Source organism: Trematomus bernacchii, unplaced genomic scaffold (assembly GCF_902827165.1).
Source record: "Trematomus bernacchii unplaced genomic scaffold, fTreBer1.1, whole genome shotgun sequence".
Classification (NCBI taxonomy): domain Eukaryota; kingdom Metazoa; phylum Chordata; class Actinopteri; order Perciformes; family Nototheniidae; genus Trematomus; species Trematomus bernacchii.
Window position 1 is genome coordinate 1,019,660 of NW_022987792.1, and position 21,261 is coordinate 1,040,920.

Sequence of the window (21,261 nt, forward strand, 5' to 3'; positions counted from 1 at the left end):
CCCCCTGCCCCTCTGAATCTTCTTTCTCCCTTTCAAGCTGACAGTTCACTCTCATTTAGACCTCCATTATGCATTCCTGCTCAAGTTTACAAGACACATTGACAACAGAACATGTACAGAGTCTCTCCGGCCCCACCTCTGTCTCCCTCTTTCTTTGAAGTATTGGAAGTGTCTTCCCCATTACTCAGCCCTTGCCTTTACTTCCCCCTCCCATCTGATCCCTCACTCCCTCTCCTCATCTCTCTGAAGGAGTAAATGAAGGCAGAGGTCATCCCTCCTCTCTTTCTCCTCTCCTGCTAAATTGGCTGCTTGTAGCCTCGGTATATCGCTGCAGGCATTAAGCCCCCTGCTCTGAAGCCAGCGCACAGGCTTCCTGCTCATTTGTGGCGTTGCTGTCTCTTCAACCACAGGCTTGTTTACCCACAGAGAGCAACAGGGAAACCCTCATTATAAAACTCTACCAAGGTCATCGCAGATGCCACAACAATATACCAGCTTCAACACATTTTATTCAATCCAATGAAATTATAAACAAGCCTGAAAACAACTGAAGAAATACGATTTTTACGCTTTTTTCTATTTTAGCTATTTCATTATCGGCATGAAGAACGAGGCCACACAATCTGGAAAGAATAACTCAATAGGATTATTATCGATAATTGGGTTGTAATTTGAGATATTAGATTGAATCATCATTTTTGACACATAGCTCACATTACTCAATTTATTTAAACAAATGAAGGTGTTATATTTGAAACAGGATCGATACCAAACAAGATATTTTCTATGTGTATTTATTTGTTATTGTAGGTGAGGTTTCTCTTCTAAGAATTATATATTGCATTGAGATACAATTTGAGTTAATTGTGCAGCCCTAATAAAGACATTTTATTAAAACAATGTTGCGTAATAAGGTCTCCCTTTAAAGATATCTCACTTATTACAATCATAATCATAATCTGAAACCCATCCTTATCCCACAGCGGGGAAACGTACAATGTTACAGCAAAAAGAAGCAGTGCAAACATGTCACAAATAAGAGTATAATAGTAGAATAACATTTAAAATAGAGTGAAGAGGCAAGCACACAATATACTCATCCATCAAGTACTGTACACATCCATGGTAACAAATGATAAAATACTGCATGAACATATAAACTTAGTTATTAACCACATTAATAGATTGTAAAAAGACACCAAAAAAGCACAAATCCTGAGTCTTATATTAATCTCGACTAGTGGACGGACTGTTAGGGTTTAGACTCATTCAAGATTAAGGGTTTTATGGTCATGTGTCCAGAGCTACAGTGTAACACAATAACACAGATACAATAGTGCAAGAGTAGTCTATATACAAGTTATTGGAATATGATATATTATATAAATAGTTGTTTTCGTATTCCTCTAGTGAGTCACCATTTCTCCTCATCACCCCATCACCCCCCCTCCTTCCTCTGCTCCCCAAATCCCAGTGCAAAAGACACCAAAAAAAGCACAAATCCTGTCTCTTAAATCAAACCCTACTGGTGGAAGGACTGTTAGGGTTTAGCTGTATTATAAAATACATATAAAAGTATTGAGGTAGCAGAAATTAACCACATTAATAGATTGTAAAAAGTCTTATATTGAACTCGACTGGTGGAATAACTGTTAACGTTTAGCTGTATCCCTCTATAGTGAGTCGCCATTTCTTCCCAACACCCCCCCCCCCGCCCCTCCTTCCTCTGCTCCCCAAATCCCAGTGCACCCCTAACGTTGTAAAGTGAGTGTGTGATGCTGACGGTGCCCCCCCTCCCCCCCCCCTCTGTGCTCCTAGGGGTCGACAGAGACACAGTGGCGTCAGGCAGAGCTCCCACAGCTCCAGGGCTGGGCAGAGAAGGGATTGCTGACGCAGCCAAAGATGGTAAGGAGACCACGCTGCTGCCATTTCTCATGAAGTCATGTGATCTGATATTGTCCTGTGTTTACATACATACTCTGTGATGCTGCTGACTGAGAGAGTGGAGGTGCGGCAGAGATTGATGGAGGGTGGTAAGGGTGGAGGAAGCGGTGCTCTTTGTAAACACTGCTATATTTGACTATATTTTTTATAGTTTTCTGAAAATAGTTCTCTATCTGTGTTTTTTAATTTGTGTTTTACTCCATGTGTGCACCACATCAAGTCAAATTCCTCGTACGTGTCAACCGTCCTGGTGATAAACTGATTCACATGATTCTGAGAGATGAGGGTAAAGAAATATTCAGCTGCTGACGTCTTCTTCCATTGTGCACACAGGGAAGCCAATAAAAAAAAATGCTTATGTTTCAATTTATGCGTACATATTGATGTTTTAGCTTTTAGCCTGTTGCAAATCAATTGTGCTTTGAACGTTTCATTAACACATGCAAATCTGAACCTGTGGGCTATTTGGATTGACCTTTGCTTCCTTGCAGAAGATCACTGAAATAACTGACTTTGATTCAACCCTTTCCGACACTTTTCTCCTGCATCAGAGCCTATTAAAAATATCATCAGTCATTGTCAGAATCAGAAAACCTAATTTATCACAAATTACATCGTTTTTCTTTGTAACAATTGCTCAATTTCTTAACAAAATAAATGAAAATAGGAAAAAAAAAATACTAACTAACAAAAGAAGTTCAAGTAAAATGTCAAAACAGTCAAATGTGCACACTATACTACAATATATAGCATAATATATACAGTGATGAATACATATGAATGCAAAATGAATTGGCTGCTGATTGTTAAGTAAGTCCCACCTACTCATGTTGTAACTACATCTTAAGCATTATTTAAGTTGTGTAATGTTCTTAGTCCCTTTAACCTCACACTCTGTGTGTAATCTAAACTGCCCTTAGTCTTTGCATTCTTATACTGCTAATAATAACAACAGTGTTTGTGAGAATAGTTAAGAGTATCACAACACATCATATTTCTGTATTTAACAAAACAGTTTTAAAGCCCTACAATCATTTAATGATGTTTCCTCAAAATACTTCACATCAGATTTTATGATAAGTTTGAGTCAGTATGTGTTTGTCATCTGCAATTAAGACATTCAACTGTGTGTCACAAGATATAGGATTCAATATAACAAATCATATATAATGTCTCGCCCAGTCAACCCAAATCGAATGTCATTCTTAAGATGCTTCACTTTAAGTTTTATGAACATCAGGTATCTTTGGACTTACAATCATACACCTTTGAAATTCCACCTGTCTCTCTCTCTGCACATTCGTATGATGCACACCGCCTCACACGTGCACTTCTCGTATATCCAGAAGCCTCTCCTACATGTGAGGAATTACAACTTGTGAGAACGCTGCACTGCATCTTGAGTCTGAGAGGTGGAGCGAGGGCTGAGATGTCCTCAGTCAGCAGGACATGAGCTCCTGTCCACAGCACTAGGCTGCACAGCGGGGGGGGGGGGGGGCCACCGTGTTCACAACCAACATCAAGTGGACTGCTGAGCGGCACAAATGCTGTTGGGCAGGGCCGGGGAGAGAGGGATATAATTGGCCAGTGGGACTCGGCAGGTCGCTGTTAATTAGAAGCAGCCATTTTGGTGGAAAAACTCCTCAGAAAACGTCCCATGGAGTTGAAAGTCTCTCTGACAGAATGGAACACAGCGGGGAATGTAAACAGATTTAATAAGGCCCTCTCCAATCAACTCTGTTATGGCTAGATACTATTCTCTGCTAGCTCTCTCTCTGTGTGTCTGTCTTCCTCGGTCGGTCTCTGTGTCTCTGTTGTGGTGGAGTGGTGAGTGAGGAGGAAGGGATACTGTCAAAAGAACAATTTGCATGCAGCTCTCATCTTGAGAGCTTTTAGACATCTCCCTGTCGGTTTGTTTTCTGCTGTGGGCTTGGACCCATTGTTCTCTCTGCGCGTATGCAAGCGTGTGTGTGTGTGTGTGTGTGTGTGTGTGTGTGTGTGTGTGTGTGTGTGTGTGTGTGTGTGTGTGTGTGTGTGTGTGTGTGTGTGTGTGTGTGTGTGTGTGTGTGTGTGTGTGTGTGTGTGTGTGTGTGTGTGTGTGTGTGTTGTGTGTGTGTGTGTGTGTGTGTGTGTGTGTGTGTGTGTGTGTGTGTGTGAAGCAGATTAAAGACTGACATTTTTTGCGGCGACGAGATGGAGGGAGAGATGAACAATAGAGAAATATAGCCTTTTTTTAAAGGTCTTCCTAGAACCAGAGATAAATGGATGTTTTGAGCCCCTTTATGCAATTGTTATAACATTGCTATTGGTACAGGTATTTACAGTTAGAGTAATAAAGACTACAGGCTTTCTGAGAAATCTTGATATTTTCATTGCAATTAATGACATACTGTTTACTGTAATTGGTGACATTCTTATTCTATTGAACATAGGAAATTGATATTGAGAATAATTATATTGTATTTGTTTGGTAACTAAAGAGTTATTTGCATGCCTGTTATTGATTTACCATCATCCCTGCTCACTACACGCAGAATTGATACAAGTAAAATGATTAAAGCCAAGAAAAACATGCCGTGTAAATGTCTCAAATGGTTTTTGAAAACTATTTCTGGACAATTTTTTTAAATTACGCTTTGAGATATATTATTAGAACACAGGTCCAGCCTTTTGATCATCCAGAAATAGAGCAAACTACGTGTTCTGTTTCTGCTAAAACCAGCCCTGCTTCCAGCTCTGTGTGCGTGTTCTGAAGAACGGATAAATATAGACCGAGCGCTGAATGGTTGAACAGGGGGAAGGGAGAGATTTTAGTTATGACTTTACTGTTTCATTGAATTGGATTCATTATTACTTCAATCTTTATTTGGGTTTCAGAACAGTTGGTCACAGGGAATGTGTAGCATTATGTATGTTTGTGTTTAAATGGACGGGGCTTTTTTTAGGCATTGACATACTGGGAGCACAGAATATATTGACAGTGAAAAGGGACACTGGGACAGAATAAGAAAGATAATAACTAAGATGATACACAGAGTTAAAGAGGCCCTATTATGCTTTGGGGGCTTTCCCCTCTCCTGTAGTGTGTTATTGTGTGCATGTAAATGGTCTGTAAAGGCTAATTAGATTCCTTTGTTTACTTCTGGAACATAGTAACATCACTATGTAAGACTCACCCTTCTATTGGCTAGCGCTCCAACACATTGATAGGCTAAGGGGCGGGACATCTCCATAGAGAGGCGAAGTCCCTCCCTTTCCGGGGGGACCTCCATGGGGCCTTATTTTGGAAAAAGTATGTATTGAAGTCAATGGAGAGAGAAAGATTATCTTTCGATCCCGTTTGAATTGTGCCACGAATTACACATATGATGTTTGTCAATTTAAAAGATCATTTTGCAAGTCAAAAAAATTAAAATGTGTCGTAAAACTGTGAAGTAACACTTTTTTTGTGTGAAACCTCTCAATGAACTACATCTCCCGTCTCGCACCACACACCAAGACGGCCGTCACGTTGGAACATTTCACTTCTTTCTTTCAGAATGAGGCGGAAAGTATTAAAAGAGGTGAAAATCACTCCAAGTCTGGGCATGTTGAGAGCTGTACATACACACAAGGAGAGTTAGTCGGTTCGTAAGAGCCAGCATGCGGGACCGGGATTCTGGGATTTGTAGTCTTTCTAGTTGCGTATTTTTCATAGTCTTATATTTCAACAGTTTTACGACAAACTGTGACTTTTTTGACACGGAAATTATTAATTAAGATTGACAAACATCATACGTGTAATTCATGGCACAATTCAAACGGGATAGAAAGATACGTTTTCTCTCCCCATTGACTTCAATACATACTTTTTCCGAAATAAGGTCCCATGGGGCGGAAGTAGATGGGCGGGACTTCGCCTCTATAAATCACGGCCGGCTAACCAATCAGAGCAGACTGGGCTCTGGTTTCAGACAGAGGGTGAAAAGAGGTGCTGCAGCACAGGCAGTATGAGAACAATAAAGAGCTTTTTGAACATTAAAGCACGGAGACATGTCACAGTACAAATAGGAACCTGAAAATGAGCACAATAGGGCCCCTTTAATAGTTATTTGGTTAACAGTTAGCTGCCCGAGTTAAGCATGAATCATGACAGAATGGCTCACTCTTTTTGTCTTATCTTCCCACAATTTATACAAAATGTAAATCCGCTCAACACACACACAATCACACAAGCCATTAATTCGATCAAACAAATGTTTCTATGCAAATGTATGAATAATTCCCCCTCACACGCTGCTTTTGTTCAAGAATAAGGCTAGTTCAGAATAAGCATTTGTATTAAATATGTATCGGAGTGCTCTGGTGGAAAGTGCACCCTCCCTCCTCCTCCTCCTCCCCCCCGACTTTTCACTCTCACTCCCCCTTTGCTGTTTCCTCGCACCCAGCTCACAGTTGGTGTTTCTGAACACTTTGATCCTGAGCTGCTCTGCAGAACCTGATAAGAAAACGCACACGTGTCTCTGTCACAGAATCAGAATCAGCAGTCAGTCGTGTGTTGCCCCTCCCACAATCCTCAGCTGCGTTCAGAGGAACATTTAGACATGCCTCTTACTGTCTTCATACATATTTAGATGTTTATCCTCTCTGTGTAGTGGTTGTCGTTTCTATCAATGTTTTAGACATGTGGCATGTTCTGTGTACATCGTGTTAATGTTTAGTTTGTGATTTCATGTTAGTGTTTAGATATGTGTGTGTTAGATATTAGATGTTTGATCATGTGGTGACAGAACTACTACTCACAAAATTAAGACTGAACACATTGTCATTCCCAAATACTACTTTTTAGCAATTCAAAGTACGTGTTTTTATTGAGTCAGGTACTGAATCACTAATGCAAAATCCTGTAAATCCAATATTGTTATAAAACACTATTTCTCACCAATTTGTAACTCTGCCAACAATAACAGAAACATTTTTTAAATATTGTTGGTTGACAAATGTATATAATTTACAATATAGTATAATATTAACCTAAAAATGCATATGTATAAATCAGGGTGTCCGAGGGGTCTTAAAAAGTATTAAACTGCATTTTCCAAGGTATTACATTTTGTAGCTTGTTTTCAATAAGTATATAAATGGTCCAAAGAGGTTGTATTCTACAGTCTGCCTGAATGTAATCATTGCGTAGGTGTGTAGTGTGATTCTGTGTAGTTTATTTATGGCATCCCGTTGGATTTGACGTCATCTGAACAGGACATCGCACGCTCACTGCTTGATAGCGCGCGAAGGTCCGTTTACGCCGGTTGTTAAAGTGGACCTATCATGCTATATTTGAATAATATAGTGTAGGACCATACCTATATAAGGCATATTTATACTTTTTTTTTTTCAAAATACCAAACAGATCATGCATTTTAGCCATGCCTCATTTCGCTCAATTTGAAAAATGTTAGCTCTGTTTTTGCAAGGGCTGATTCTGTGAGCAACAGCACCACCTACAGGCCTGGCATATGTACTACAGCGTTTCCAGCGCTTTCGAACGGCAATGGCCGTGGCTGTCTCCTCCTGATTGGTGGAGTTGGCCCAATAGCCGTAGCGCCACCGTCCTGACGTCAGGACAGTGTTCAAATCTGGATCAGTTTTTATCAGATCCGTTGCAGCCCCTTTTTTAGAGATTTGGGTATGGAGGAAAATAGAGAGGGTTGTGTTTTCTGACACTTGGTGAGTTCCCTGGAACACCGGGGACACATATTCATGTATAAAAGACGTACAAAAGTGCATTTTGCATGATAGGTCCCCTTTAAACAACATCGTTATGGGGAAATGCAAGTCTGCGTCCAAATGGTTGGAAGATAAGGAGGAAAGACAATCAATACTGTATATAGTCAATGTGAGGTAAAGTGTGTCGCCAAGGTAACCGGTTAAAACTCAAAGTGGCGATGAGGTCTTAAAATGTATGGAAAGGGTCTTAAAAAAAGGTCTTAAAAGGGATTACATTTGACTTCAGGATTCCTGCTTATACCCTGATAAATATAATCCAGTAATTAAATATATACAATTCTGAAATGAGCCTACAGCATAAAAAATACTTTTACTTTTGGTACTTTAAGTATATTTTCATGCTTTTGTACTTTTATTAGTAACATTTTGAGTGCAGGACTTTTACTTGTGACAGAGCACTTGTATACCGCTATGTATTCCAAACTGAGAGAATTATTGTAAAATCTATTGTTCTATAATAACGCTATTACATTTGAAACCCTGTAAGGTAGAATAAATAAATATTGTATTGCAATTTAAAAACATGAATGCACTGTATTGTATTCAAACCTTTACAATGTCTGGGACTAGACCTTTAAAAGCCCCTTTCTCACCCAGACTGTTGATTAATGCAACATAAATCACTCAGATTCTTGCATGCCTTGCTACATATTCAGTGTGCTTTATTTGCCTTTGCCTTGTCCTAGAAAGACAACTTAAACTTAACTAATGTGCATTTAAAAAAGAGGAATAGTTTCGGCGAAAACTAAAAAGGTACCATGGGGTCAGATTAGAATTTTTCAAAGGGGGGTTCGTTTAGCATGAAACACTTACATTTCAGATGTGTGTATCTCACTTTAATTCATGTACCTTTGTCATTCATGTTTTATTGTCTTTGCTTTTAAATGAGTCTTTTTAAATGCCATTTTATAATGTGTTTCTTAATGGCTTTCATTTTTGTAAATCACTTTGAATTGCCTTGTGTTGAAAGGTGCTATATCAATAAACTTGCCTTTCTTTTGCTAATGAGTGCTATCTCTTCCCTTCTTCCTCCCTGCCCTTCCTGTTCCCCCCCCCTCCCTGTTTCCTCCTCAGATCATCAGTAACATGGAGGCTCCGGTGACAAACGGCCCCAGTGGGGGGGGCAACACGTCCAACGGGCCGACCACCAACAGCCGCGGCTGCCCCTCGCCCATGCAGACCGGCCAATCAAACGACGACAGCAAGACCAACCTCATTGTCAACTACCTGCCGCAGAACATGACCCAGGAGGAGTTTCGCAGCCTGTTCGGCAGCATCGGAGAGATCGAGTCCTGCAAGCTGGTCCGCGACAAGATCACAGGTACACAGCGGAGAGACTGCTGCTTGTGTTTGTCTAAATCAGGGGTGTCCAAACTTTTTTCACCGAGGGCCACATACAGAAAAATATACGAAGGGCTGGGCCACTCACTAGAGGTATATCGCCTCATAAGTTCAGTTAGAAGTTGGAAAAATCAATCCAATGTAGGTCAATTATTCTTGATACTTGAAAATGCTGTAAGCAAAAAACAGCTCACAGCTCTCCAGAGGGTTTCATTTATTTCGTTAGCAGCTCATTCCTTAAAACAGAAGCCTCAGATTGATTATAATAAGAGGAAATATGAAGGGTTTGTTTCAAGGTTGTTATGAAAATAAGTTATTGGGCTTTTTTCTTATCAACTTAGATTTGTTAGAACCTGTTTCCAACTTTAATTGACTGAATTCATTTGAAAATTGGGCTTATTAAAACATGAATACTACTGTGTAATATATTTGAACATATATATTTAAGAAGTACAATATAAGACAAGCAGAAGTTTATTATACTTAAGTCATTATACTTTTTTAATTTGCTGAGGGCCGATTCAAAATGTTCCACGGTCCGCATTTGGCCCCCGATCCGTAGTTTGGACACCCCTGATCTAAATATATCTACTCCTCGTGAACTAAAGGAAATAATCTGCTTAGCTTTCACATCAGTTCAGGTGCATCCAATAGGTTTTGAAAAGGTAGAAGACACTTTAAAAGGATTTTTTTTAAGCCTATAATGAATCATGTGTTTCACAAAACAACATGAAAATCAAAAGGACTTCACTGTGACGCTCACAAGTAGAGAGAAATGAGAAAATATGAATATGCTTTGCAAGTCAACAAAGGCATCCTAAGGACAGAGGAAATGGATCAGATTGCTTTCTATACTACTATTTTAACTGGCCTGATCTGGCACATTAAGGTCTAACAATTCACTGCAACATCCTGCTTCTGAAGTATAATATTCAACAAATACATGTTTTAGAATAGTTGATATTTCATATGTTACATGAGTCCTATTATGCATTTGTGTTGTATAGGTTTGTGTGCATGTAAATGGTCTGCAAAGTCTCAAATCCCCTCCAGTTGCTATACTGTATGCATTCATGTAAATTCCCACTCTTTCTGAGACACGACATTTTTAAGCGCTTTTATCTGGAAGCCAAACTTGAATTTTTAGTTATTTTTTTCACCTGTCACAATCTTGATTATCATATTTGCATTCATAGTCAAATAACGGTAGATATGTAAGAATAATAAAGTAGTTATAGTGATGAAACAGACAGCTTACGAGTCTTTTGACAAGAGATCAAAAGGTGTAGATACAACACGTCGCTGTGTGATTAATTGAATGTAGACACACATCCTTAGAATTAAATATGACATTAAAACTTCACACAAGTGTACACAAACACACAGCCCACGTATTGTCTTCTACAGTAAAGTAATCCATATCATCGCCATGTGTGTTCAAGCGCTGTGAGTCAGCAAAGCGCCACATGTTCTCCAGAGGTGTTTTAAATTAAGCAGCACTTCGCGGCGCTAATCATGGCTGTAATCTGGGCGGAGTGTGTGTGTGTGTGTGTGTGTGTGTGTGTGTGTGTGTGTGTGTGTGTGTGTGTGTGTGTGTGTGTGTGTGTGTGTGTGTGTGTGTGTGTGTGTGTGTGTGTGTGTGTGTGTGTGTGTGTGTGTGTGTGTGTGTGTGTGTGTGTGTGTGTGTGTGTGTGTGCGGCCATACAGCAGATGGATCGGGGGAGGGGGTGGGGGGGGGGGGTGCGGCTCTGTGATAATGCTCCATAATGGCTTTCATTTTAGAGACTACTTACTGACACTCTTCTCCTGATAATCTCATTAAAGAGCACCAGGCTGGCAGGCAGCGTGGATCACCGAGCCTTTCCCCGATAGCAGGCAAGGCAAAACACACACTCACACACACACGCACACACACACATGCACGGATAAACACGAAAACATCATCACCAAATTCCTGTAATAGATTAAGGACAACCAAAAGGCCAACAGAGATGATGATTTTAAAGCAGAAATGGCCACTTGCCCAGCCTTCTGTTCTTTGAAGCACTCCTCTCTAGAACCATCTTCCTCTTCCTCAGTAATGGGCCACAAAATGGAGCCTGAGAGTCTGATACACCGGGATAATGGAGGACACTATGTACAAAAATAACACTTAGATACCACATGCTATCATCATCACCATCAGCAGGTTCTCTCTCCTCAAGCAGCAGATATTTGGAGGGAGTTTAAAAAACCTGAATGTGGAAAGCAAGAGAAATGTTTGTTCGCTCACTTCTGAAAGCATTTAGGGTTCTTCTCTGCTCTGCACTACAAGGACTCTCTGATGACTTAGCATCAACGCAACAAAAAAGTTAAAAATAACTCCTACCCTACCCCCGTCTGCTCCGTGGTGTATTCCTGCTCCGCTCTCCCATGGGTGCAATTTTCCCGTGCAAACTTTTAGGCTAACAAAGCACGAGCCCCTCTTCTAGTGGAGGAACGCCAAGAGGCTTTTTATCCTCTCTAACAGTCATCCAAATCATTAAGAGCCAGGTTAGGAAGCAGGAGGGGTAAAGAGAGGCATGCTGGGTAAAGAGAAGACATTTTTTGGGGGCATTTATACAAGTCTGCAACTATCGATTAGTATCATGTAGATTCATCAGTTTATTTTTGTCTTGATTAGGTTTTTAGGTCTATAAAATATCAGTACATTTTGACAATGTACTGCTTGTAGTCACCTCTGTCTCCCTCCATCTACACCAGGGGTGTCAAACTCAAGGCCCGGGGGCCAAATCCGGCCCGCGACTTCATTTGATGCGGCCCCACAAGAGCTTGCAAAAAATATGATATGTTTATTATACGGTTACATGCTACTTTACAGAGGCACGTTGCCCATAAACTACATGTCCCACAATGCATCTCAAATTTGACTTTTTTCTCAGAATTTGACTTTTCTTTTTTTCAAAATGTCACTTTTTTCTTTTTGGGAATTTTTTTTCAGAATGTGGCTTTTCTTTTTAAATCATTTTGTGACATTCTCACTGAAGAGACTTGCAATTATTTGCCCTAGACTTCAGCTTTCAGACGTAGTTAATTATGAAGTTATTACCCTATCTGATAATAATCCAATGCAGAGCCAATAATGTAATATAACACATTATTTTATATTTATTAAATATTTATATATGTATTTTTATATAGTCTTAAAGTTACAACCGGCCCTTTGAGTGCAACCATGATGCGAATGTGGCCCGTGATGAAATTGAGTTTGACACCCCTGATCTACACTGTCACTTAACTAAATGCACCGGTTGCCCAAAACATTATCAATTAGTTAACGTAAAAGTAAACATAAATTAGTGTTTTCCAAAGTCTAAGATGAGGTCATTAAACGTCTTGTCATGTCAACAATTTAAATGAATGATATGTAGGTTATATGATATAGCTAGATACCTTAGCTATGTCAAAGAAGAGCAAAGCAACTATACCATATTCCCATTGAAGAAGCATTTTGAAACAGACAATTTCGAATTTAAATAATTACTCAAACCAATTTATTGATTTTTAAATAGTTAGCAAAGAATGTTGATAGTTGACTGAAAAATTATTATCTTTTGCAGCTATTCTGTCTTTCATAAATATTCTGATGTCATAAAGATTCACTTTTGCTTCAATAGTTACACGTTTATATCTGAGAGAGGCGAGATTGAGGAATGAAAGAGTATTTTTTTTTGTTCAGCTGGAATCTTCAGTATGTCTCGAGGATAGTTAGTTTAGTCTGTAGCGAGACATTATTAATATTGATGAAAATATGAAGGCATTCCTACTGTATTATGCAGTGTGAAGAGTAAGAGACAAAGTTTAAAATGTTAAATAAATTAACTTTCTGAAAACCTTAAATATAGATACTTGGATAAGAGTTTCAATATTTAATCTTGCCTAGTTTTGAAGTATTCTGCCACCGCGTTCACTGAATCAAACATACATTTCACATGATATCGTACTGTTTGTGATAGCATTACTGTTTTAAACACAGTCAGATACACCCGGTCAGTCATCAGAATCAGATCAGAATACCTGTATTAGTCCCACAGACGGGACATTTGCATTGCTACAGCAGAAAAGAGCCAAAGACAGCTTAATGTTACCTAAGAAGCATGCATAACAAAACATTACAAATTACACAATTTACAAAATACACATCTTGTAACAGTTCTGAAGATATAGCAGCCAGGTATATATTGCAGTTATTAACGGCATATATATATATTGCACATATTGCACATAGTTGGTATTTGCTCACATCGCACAGTATCAGTGTTTGCAACCTGCCAGACCTGTGAGTGTTTTCTGATGAGCTGTGAACACATGAGGGGCGGGACATACAGAGTGACGGACAGGTGAGAGCAGGCGTCTGTCACCCTGACCGACTTAAAGGTCCCCTATTACACTCTTTTTCATCAATATATTATAGGTCTCAGATATATCCAGAACCTGTCTCTGATTGGCTGAAACACCAACTAGATCATTGCAGCATCCCATAATCCCCTCTGTTTCAGCCCTGTTTCCAAAGTGCTGATTCTCTGTCTGTTACTTTAGATGAAAATAAGGAGCCCCTCCCCACGCCCCTCTGAGAGAGATTTGGTTAAAAAGAACACAATGGTGCTCTAGGAGGAGATTCAGGTGATAAGGGGGGGGGGGGGGGTTACCTTGGTTGGTGATTGGTTAACGGTTACACAAGACAAAACATCGTTATGACATCATAAAGTGGCCAAAATCTGATGAGCTCATTTTCAGACCGGTTTTTATAGAAATGGATCAGGACAAAAAGAGAGAGAATCTTTGTTCCTGAAACTTTCAGAGTCTCTTTCCACAGAGGGGACACATGTTGATGTAGAAGAGACATGAAGAAGAGGGGACACATGTTGATGTAGAGGAGACATGAAGAAGAGGGGACACATGTTGATGTAGAAGAGACATGAAGAAGAGGGGACACATGTTGATGTAGAGGAGACATGAAGAAGAGGGGACACATGTTGATGTAGAAGAGACATGAAGAAGAGGGGACACATGTTGATGTAGAAGAGACATGAAGAAGAGGGGACACATGTTGATGTAGAAGAGACATGAAGAAGAGGGGACACATGTTGATGTAGAAGAGACATGAACAAGTGGATTTTGCATATTAGGTGACCTTTAAAAAAAGCCACCTCTTGGTGTCTTGCTCCACACATCGCTCGCCTACCTTTATGCCTCTTTACACAACCCACCACCCCCCCCACACCCACATCCTCTGCCTGATGCTCTCATAACAGGGCTGGGACATGCAGGTTCATCTTTTATTTAGGGCTAGCTAACACGCACCTAGCTGCAGCTCACACACACACACACACACACACACAATCCTCCACATGTCATTCCTGCCTCCTCTGGAGAAGTTATCTGAAATGCTTCCTTTTTTTCTGTATACTTTAGTATCTTTTACATTTGGGCTCCTGCAGTATAACAGGCAGAGAGAACGCGACATGTGCAAATGCTCGATGTCAAGGGCATGAAGGCTTCGAGTTGCTTTGCACAAAAGATGGTTCCACTTAAAACACTCTCTTCATCCTTTTCTTTCTTTCTTTCTTTCTTTAAAAAAGGAACAAAAAAGCTAAATGTAAGCAGCAAATGGACCGTCTGAAAGCTCATCTTGAGCAACAGTGGAAGCAACCACTCCTTACCGAGACATAAGTGGCAAAAAAACATGTTTTCTATTATTGCGAGATTGGAAAAATCCATGTAGACCTGGAAATATTAAATCAGCACTTCTATACATGCCCCACACACACACACACACACACACACACACACACACACACACACACACACACACACACACACACACACACACACACACACACACACACACACACACACACACACACACACACACACACACACACACACACACACACACACACACACACACACACACACACACACACCTCGTCAGTAAGTCATTTTTTGGGGATAATGTTTTGCATCAGCTGCCTTTCTGCTGGAGAAATGAATGCATTTGTTTTCATAACGACACCGAGGGGAAAGGAAATTGCTTTTCATGCTGACAGAATTGATTCCATATTTTCATTGACAAAACACTTTTTAGATGCTCACGTCGTGCTAATAATTACAGAAGGATATTATTATTATTTGATTGTTGCGTAAACAAATCACCATGTTTAAACGGCTGCTGGGTTCGTACTAGCAGTTTTTCTCGTTGCCAACTTTCAGCAGCTAACTTTTAATTTATTTTTGTCTGTTTGTATGCAGATAAAATTATCTCATCTCTACATCAAACCCTGCAGAGTAATCCCCGACTGAAGCCTTTGCACACGACTCCAGTCAGCCTCCATGTGTGGGTTTTATACATGGAATCTGGGGAACTGATGCAAATCATAGTGACAATGTAGCAAGCCAAGCAGATGTTGGCTATGAAAAATAGATGGACTGTGATGTCAGCTGTGGAGGAGCCGCTCTGACAGACAGACGCTTCAATGTGAATACCTGCTGCCAACCCAAAGCTTACATAAGGACAGGTACAGCGCATTTATATACTGAAGGTGCAGGACAACATCGCCTTCCTTTGCACGCACTGTGGTCCCGGCAGCAAACTCACATTACTTTTTTTTTTACATTTCAGTTATGGAACATCAAGTGCCCACACAAACGCAGAATACACATTACGTAAAGTAAAGTAATAAAACAGAAAATTCTGAAAAAGCAATGTTTGTCATTTAGAAGTGGAAAGCAAAATATATGCATACAAATGAGACAATGGTCTGTACTGATTGTATGTACAAAGAGAAAAAAGAATTACAAAAAACACAAACAAACAATAACAAATAAAACTGAAAATTAACTCAAAATAAAACTGCGCAGGGACAAATCCGAAGTCCAGGCAAGATGGGTTTTTTTTGTGCATTTTATTCCAATAGCAAACTAACGAAGAACAAAGGTTTTACATTCATTCCTGCAGCCTTTCCTGGTATAATATGCTTATAGTGGTGCACCACCACCTGTCTCCAATATATACATAATCACCAGTGTGCAAAGCTGCCTTCAAAATAAAAGCATGAAAACTACTTCAATTATTTTAAAGGGGACCTATCATGCAAAATGCACTTTTTGATGTCTTTTATACATAACTATGTGTCCCCGGTGCGTCGGGGAACTCACGCAGCGTCAGAAAATAAAACCCTCTCTCTTTTCCTCCGTACCCAAATCTCTAAAAACGGGGGAACAACGGAGCTGATCGGATTTGCGTCCGATATGACGTAATATCTGAAATGTGGACCCACGGCACTATCAGAAACGTTGCTATCAGAAACAATGCCCGACTGTTTTGGACGTAATATGGTCGGTGTTTACATTAGCATCGCTAACACTCAGAGCTAACCTGTACTGGAGAGCATGTGTGTGAAGAAGCAGGAAATAAAAAGGAACTCACCTTGTGGTATAACCGGCAAGAGAGAAAGCCTTTGAGCTCCATACTGTTTCAGAAATAATCCTTGATAATCCATGATATGGCGTTTCATCACGGCAGTATTTAGTTTAGACAGTAGCTGCCGGGTCCCGCATGAGCTCAGCCCATTTTTTTGTTAAAGCTTTATACCCCAAATCAGCACTTTTGAAACAGGAAGTGAAATAGAGGGATATGAGGCATGGCTAGAATGGGTGATCTGTTTGGTATTTTGAGCAAAACACTTCATAGACATGTTTTTTATATATTTTTATATATCTGAGACCTATGCTATTGCCTAAAAATAGCATGATAGGTGACCTTTAAATAATAACAAAAAAAGAAAAAATGCATATTTACAATAACGGCATTAAAATACATTTTGTACATTAAAAAAAATATATAAATCAACATATAGTTTGTACAACAAGTCTCTCCCTGATCTGTAAGGATGGCCGGGTGGAGTTTAGCTCCTGCATAAAGACAGTGAGTCTAACAGGGAACAGAACCTCAGCACACCTCAGTTTAACCACATCTCTTTGTTGCTTCTGAAATATACATCGACAACGCGCTCAGGAACAAAGCGGTTCTCTTTGTACTTCAGAAATGCAAGCCGAGTTTTCACATCTTCTCTATAGAGTGATGGGAACAAAACCTCGTGCGTTTGTCCTGTGAGACCGACGCACACCTTCCAAAACGCCTAAACAACACACACAAAATGTTTTTCTGTATGGTGACAAACCATTACTCACTTCTTCTTTGCTGAAATCCTGCCGAGGGAAATCTGGTGCTGTGTTTATATCTGACATACGGCTCACATTCATCTGAACCTGAGATGGGCTGAAGGCTGGAGATAGCGTGAACAAAGCTGACAGGGGAACAGATGGAAAAAGGATTTGACATCTCCAAAGCCAGGTATTAAGATAGCTGCCAGGTTTAGAAGTGCAGACACAAGCAGACAGACACACATTAAAGTTTCAGAGTCCCGAGAATGTCCTCTCTCTCTCTCTCTCCTCTTAGCTCCCCCACCTTCATCTTCCTCCCTCTGTTTGGGACACCAGGAGAGCTGAACTGCTCCTCCTGCGACCCCACCTTCAGCCTCTGTCCCCTCTCATTCTGAGCGCCCTTTACAGGGAACACAGAGGTTGTTTCTGTCCCCTGTGTCAGCGTCAGATCCAGAGACTGACTGAGCCTCGGGCCGTTTCCTCGCCCTCCGACCCTCCACCATGAGCGACCCTTACCTGGGCATGAGAGAGCCAAACTAGGTTGGAAATGTACAAATAAAATTAATCAGGTGTGGCGGCTCAATTTCCAGTTTAGCTTGAGTCGCCGAGATGCTAAGCTTGGCTATAGGCTATAAGAAAGTCCATACTGAAGTAAGATGGTTTGACGATATTTAATAAACAAAAACACAATAACTATAGGGACAAAAACGGTCAACAGAAAAAATGGCAGCACAAGCTCACCCTCTGTCATCCGCACTCCACATGAAACACACAAACCACACCCATGTGGCAATTACCGGAAGTGCTCAAACAAATAATAATAATACAAATAATAAACTCAGGCTAGGTAGCATTTTGGCTCCTACATCAGGTCTTACGTCTTTCTCTAAGCACTTCCGTGAAAAAGGTGACTGAGTTTAGGAAAGATGTTGAGAAGATGTCATCAGGACTTGGGAAAAGAGAATGACTGCACGAGCGATATAGTGATGACGCAACGGACGTAATTGATAGTAAAACCACTCATTTTTGTTGCACACTGACTACTAAAAGCACATCTAGATACTCTTCCTAGTGCCTTCTCATCAAGTTGTTTCATGCAGGCTTCATAAACTTCTATATAGTTAGCCTTTTGGTTTAACGTTTTTTGAAAGTTCAAAACATATAAGCACTTAAGCAAGATATGGCAGAAGATGGAAAATGCTTAATAAGCACCGTAGGAAACGCATTTGGAGGGCAAGATCGGTTGTTTCAGTGAACGGACAATTTGTGCGTCATTGTGGTTCGGCATTATATATTTTCTTTGGTAATGGATGGATATTTGTATGTAATGCTAAAGTAGACACAGGAAGCTCCTTGTATATCATCTATAGAATTTGAACGGCTCTTATCATGGCCACCTCTTAAGTATTTTTGGGTTAATCTAACTCGATTGGAAATCTTTCTTCGCAAATAATACTTTTGGACTGCAACCCCAGTCAGTCCCTCTGTCCCCAGCATGTGGACGGCTGAGGGCTTATTGGACAGCTCACTCTCAGAGGGAGTCCAAACAGATACAGATGTGTCTCCGCCATCGTGACGTAACGGGGTTATCCAAGACTTAGCGGGTTCTCCGTCTGTCAGCTCTCCTTCTCTCTCTCGGCCAACCTGCCCACACACTGCCGGCTGCAGGGAGCCACCACGAGGGGGCGGATCTCCTGTGTTTGTCCCCGAGCTTCTACGTGGGCAAGTGTGTGTCTGTGTGTGTGTGTGTGTGTGTGTGTGTGTCTGTGTGTGTGTCTGTGTGTGTGTGTGTGTGTTGGTGGAAGCAGGGCCTTGGGAACGGAGAGTGGGAGCCTCCTCACTGCAACAGTGGCTGCTACCTTGGCAACCCAGGAGGGAAAGATGTGTTGAATGAGTGAGTGGGAGCGGGATCTACAGGAGATGCATGTGCGGGGGACGCGGCTCTGTTTATGAATTTCGTTATTTAAGCGGTCTCAATACATGCCACATGATATGCCTTCACTGTACTGCCGGTATGTGAGGCACTGTAGTCTTTTGTTCCCTTTCTGTTCATCTTTGTTTTGCTAACTCTCCATGTCTTATGGAGTTGACCCTCTTCAAGGTAAGTGAAGTGTATTCTGACATGAAGTTGGTGACAGGGCACCCTTTCAAATGTTGGCTGATCAAAAATAGCCCTACCTTAAAGTTGCTGTGGCAGCAAGGGGCAGAGCTTCAGAGGATGGAAACAGTGACTGTGACACATTTATTTTGACAAATTGAAATGTTTTTGTCCCTCAGCCGCATCTTAAAATGTCGCTAAATCCAAGACTGACCGAACCGATTTGCTTCTTTGAGAGGAGAAGAGACTGGTCCTCTCAAGGTGTGTTAGCGTCAGCGGCTCAAAGCTCTGATGATCCCTGAAAGCTGCAACTCCCCCTCCTTCTGAAGCTTCTGTTCTGCCCTGAGTCCTGAAAGACAGCCTGTCTAGGTCACAACTAAATCACATTTTGTTTTGTTAGATTGCTTCGAAATTAATGCAGATCTTTTACTATTTATTGGGCTGCATGTCTTACACAACGTTCTTTTGTTATGGAATTATATTCTCACAGGAACACAAGACAAAGATGTGAATAATTTGACAAATAATTTCACATGTTGGCAGTTGCGCCAACAGAAGTAAAACATTATATTAACTGTATTGTCAGCGGTTCAAATTAACTTTAAGATGAACAGCTAGACTTTAGAGAGTAGTAGCAGGAACAATAGGAAGGCGCAGAGTGAAAAAGAGGCTTCTATGTGTTTCATTCGCTAGCTCCCACTCCACATCAAAGAGTCTATAGTGTTGTTTGAGCCTTGGCTGATGATAGCAGGAGATGAAGATGCTTTCATGTCTGCGGTACAGGGCTCTTAGTCACATAATACAACAAAAAAGGTGGAAAATAATGACAGGCAATATGCAACTGGAGTCTCTTTCTATGTGCACCTTACAGCTTATTATTGTGTACCTCGGCGCTCGCCTCACAGTGAATATGTTAAACTTGAGTGCTGCTGTGTAGCCTCGCATACTTCCATTCAGTTTATTTATGTACCTATATGTAATTTTGCATATAGGTATGTCGTGTGGATTTTCACTTGTTTGTGTGCACAGAAGGGGGAAATAGAGAAGGTGGAATTACAATGCCAGCAGGCAGGACACTAGCTTCGAAGTACTCTCATTTTCTCATCTCACACATTGAGCAACCTGCTGCTCCTCAGGAAACAAATAATGGCTTAGTCACTCATAAAGCCCCGCAAACTCAGCGCAGAGCTACTTACTAGAAATAGCAGTGATGTTACCACTGAAAGCATGCCCACCTCCCTATACAATTGATGTCTGATTGTACAAAACACCAAAATAGTGGAAGTGGCTCCAAATTAGTCCCCTCCTCCTCCTCCCCACTCCCCACTCCCCACTCCCCACTCACATGTGATAAGTGTGTTTGTAATATTCCTTGGCACTGTGTGATAAAGCAATGCAGTGCTACAGTAAAGTGGTACCTGAACTTATACAATATGTAAAAACTAGAGCTGCCCCCTCGACGGTTACTAACTAATCGTCTTAGTTTTATTAATTGGTCTTAGTACTGTATGGTCAATTCGTTGATTTTTTAAGGGATTTTTTACGGTGGCTGACCAGGGGTCCCAAAACACTTAAAGGTGGGGTAGGTAATTTTGGAGAAACCAGCTCGAGTGCGCTAGAATTTGAAAATACACAGCCGGAAAACATCTGCCCCTTCCTTACAGAGCCCCTCCTCCAACACACACGAACGCGCACATGAACAATGAGGGCACGAGATAAGTTTGTGCACAGATGGAAGGCTGACAGGCAGGTAGGCCATCCAGTTATTTTAGCCGGGCCGGCTCAAATGATTGGTCGTGCTTTTTACAGTACTACGGCTTCCACTGATGATATTTTTTTATGGATTTTTTGTCAAAGCACTTCAGATATTCATTGCTATCGGGATGTTAAGAGCATTCCATGGAATA

The 21,261-nt window shown here is 40.8% G+C and overlaps 1 protein-coding gene across 10 annotated transcripts in view; it reads left to right on the plus strand.

Annotated features, from left to right (window-relative positions):
- Window positions 1-21,261, plus strand: part of elavl4 (ELAV like neuron-specific RNA binding protein 4) — a 98,758-nt gene that overhangs the window by 31,822 nt on the left and 45,675 nt on the right. For 7 of the 10 annotated variants that reach the window (XM_034149804.1, XM_034149797.1, XM_034149800.1 and 4 more), the window contains exons 2-4: window positions 1,819-1,905; window positions 8,785-9,031; window positions 10,876-10,926. In XM_034149804.1, coding sequence (XP_034005695.1) covers window positions 1,819-1,905; window positions 8,785-9,031; window positions 10,876-10,926 — 385 coding nt within the window. The remainder of the gene's footprint in view (window positions 1-1,818; window positions 1,906-8,784; window positions 9,032-10,875; window positions 10,927-21,261) is intronic. The other 3 variants (XM_034149802.1, XM_034149803.1, XM_034149805.1) reach the window with 1 other exon arrangement.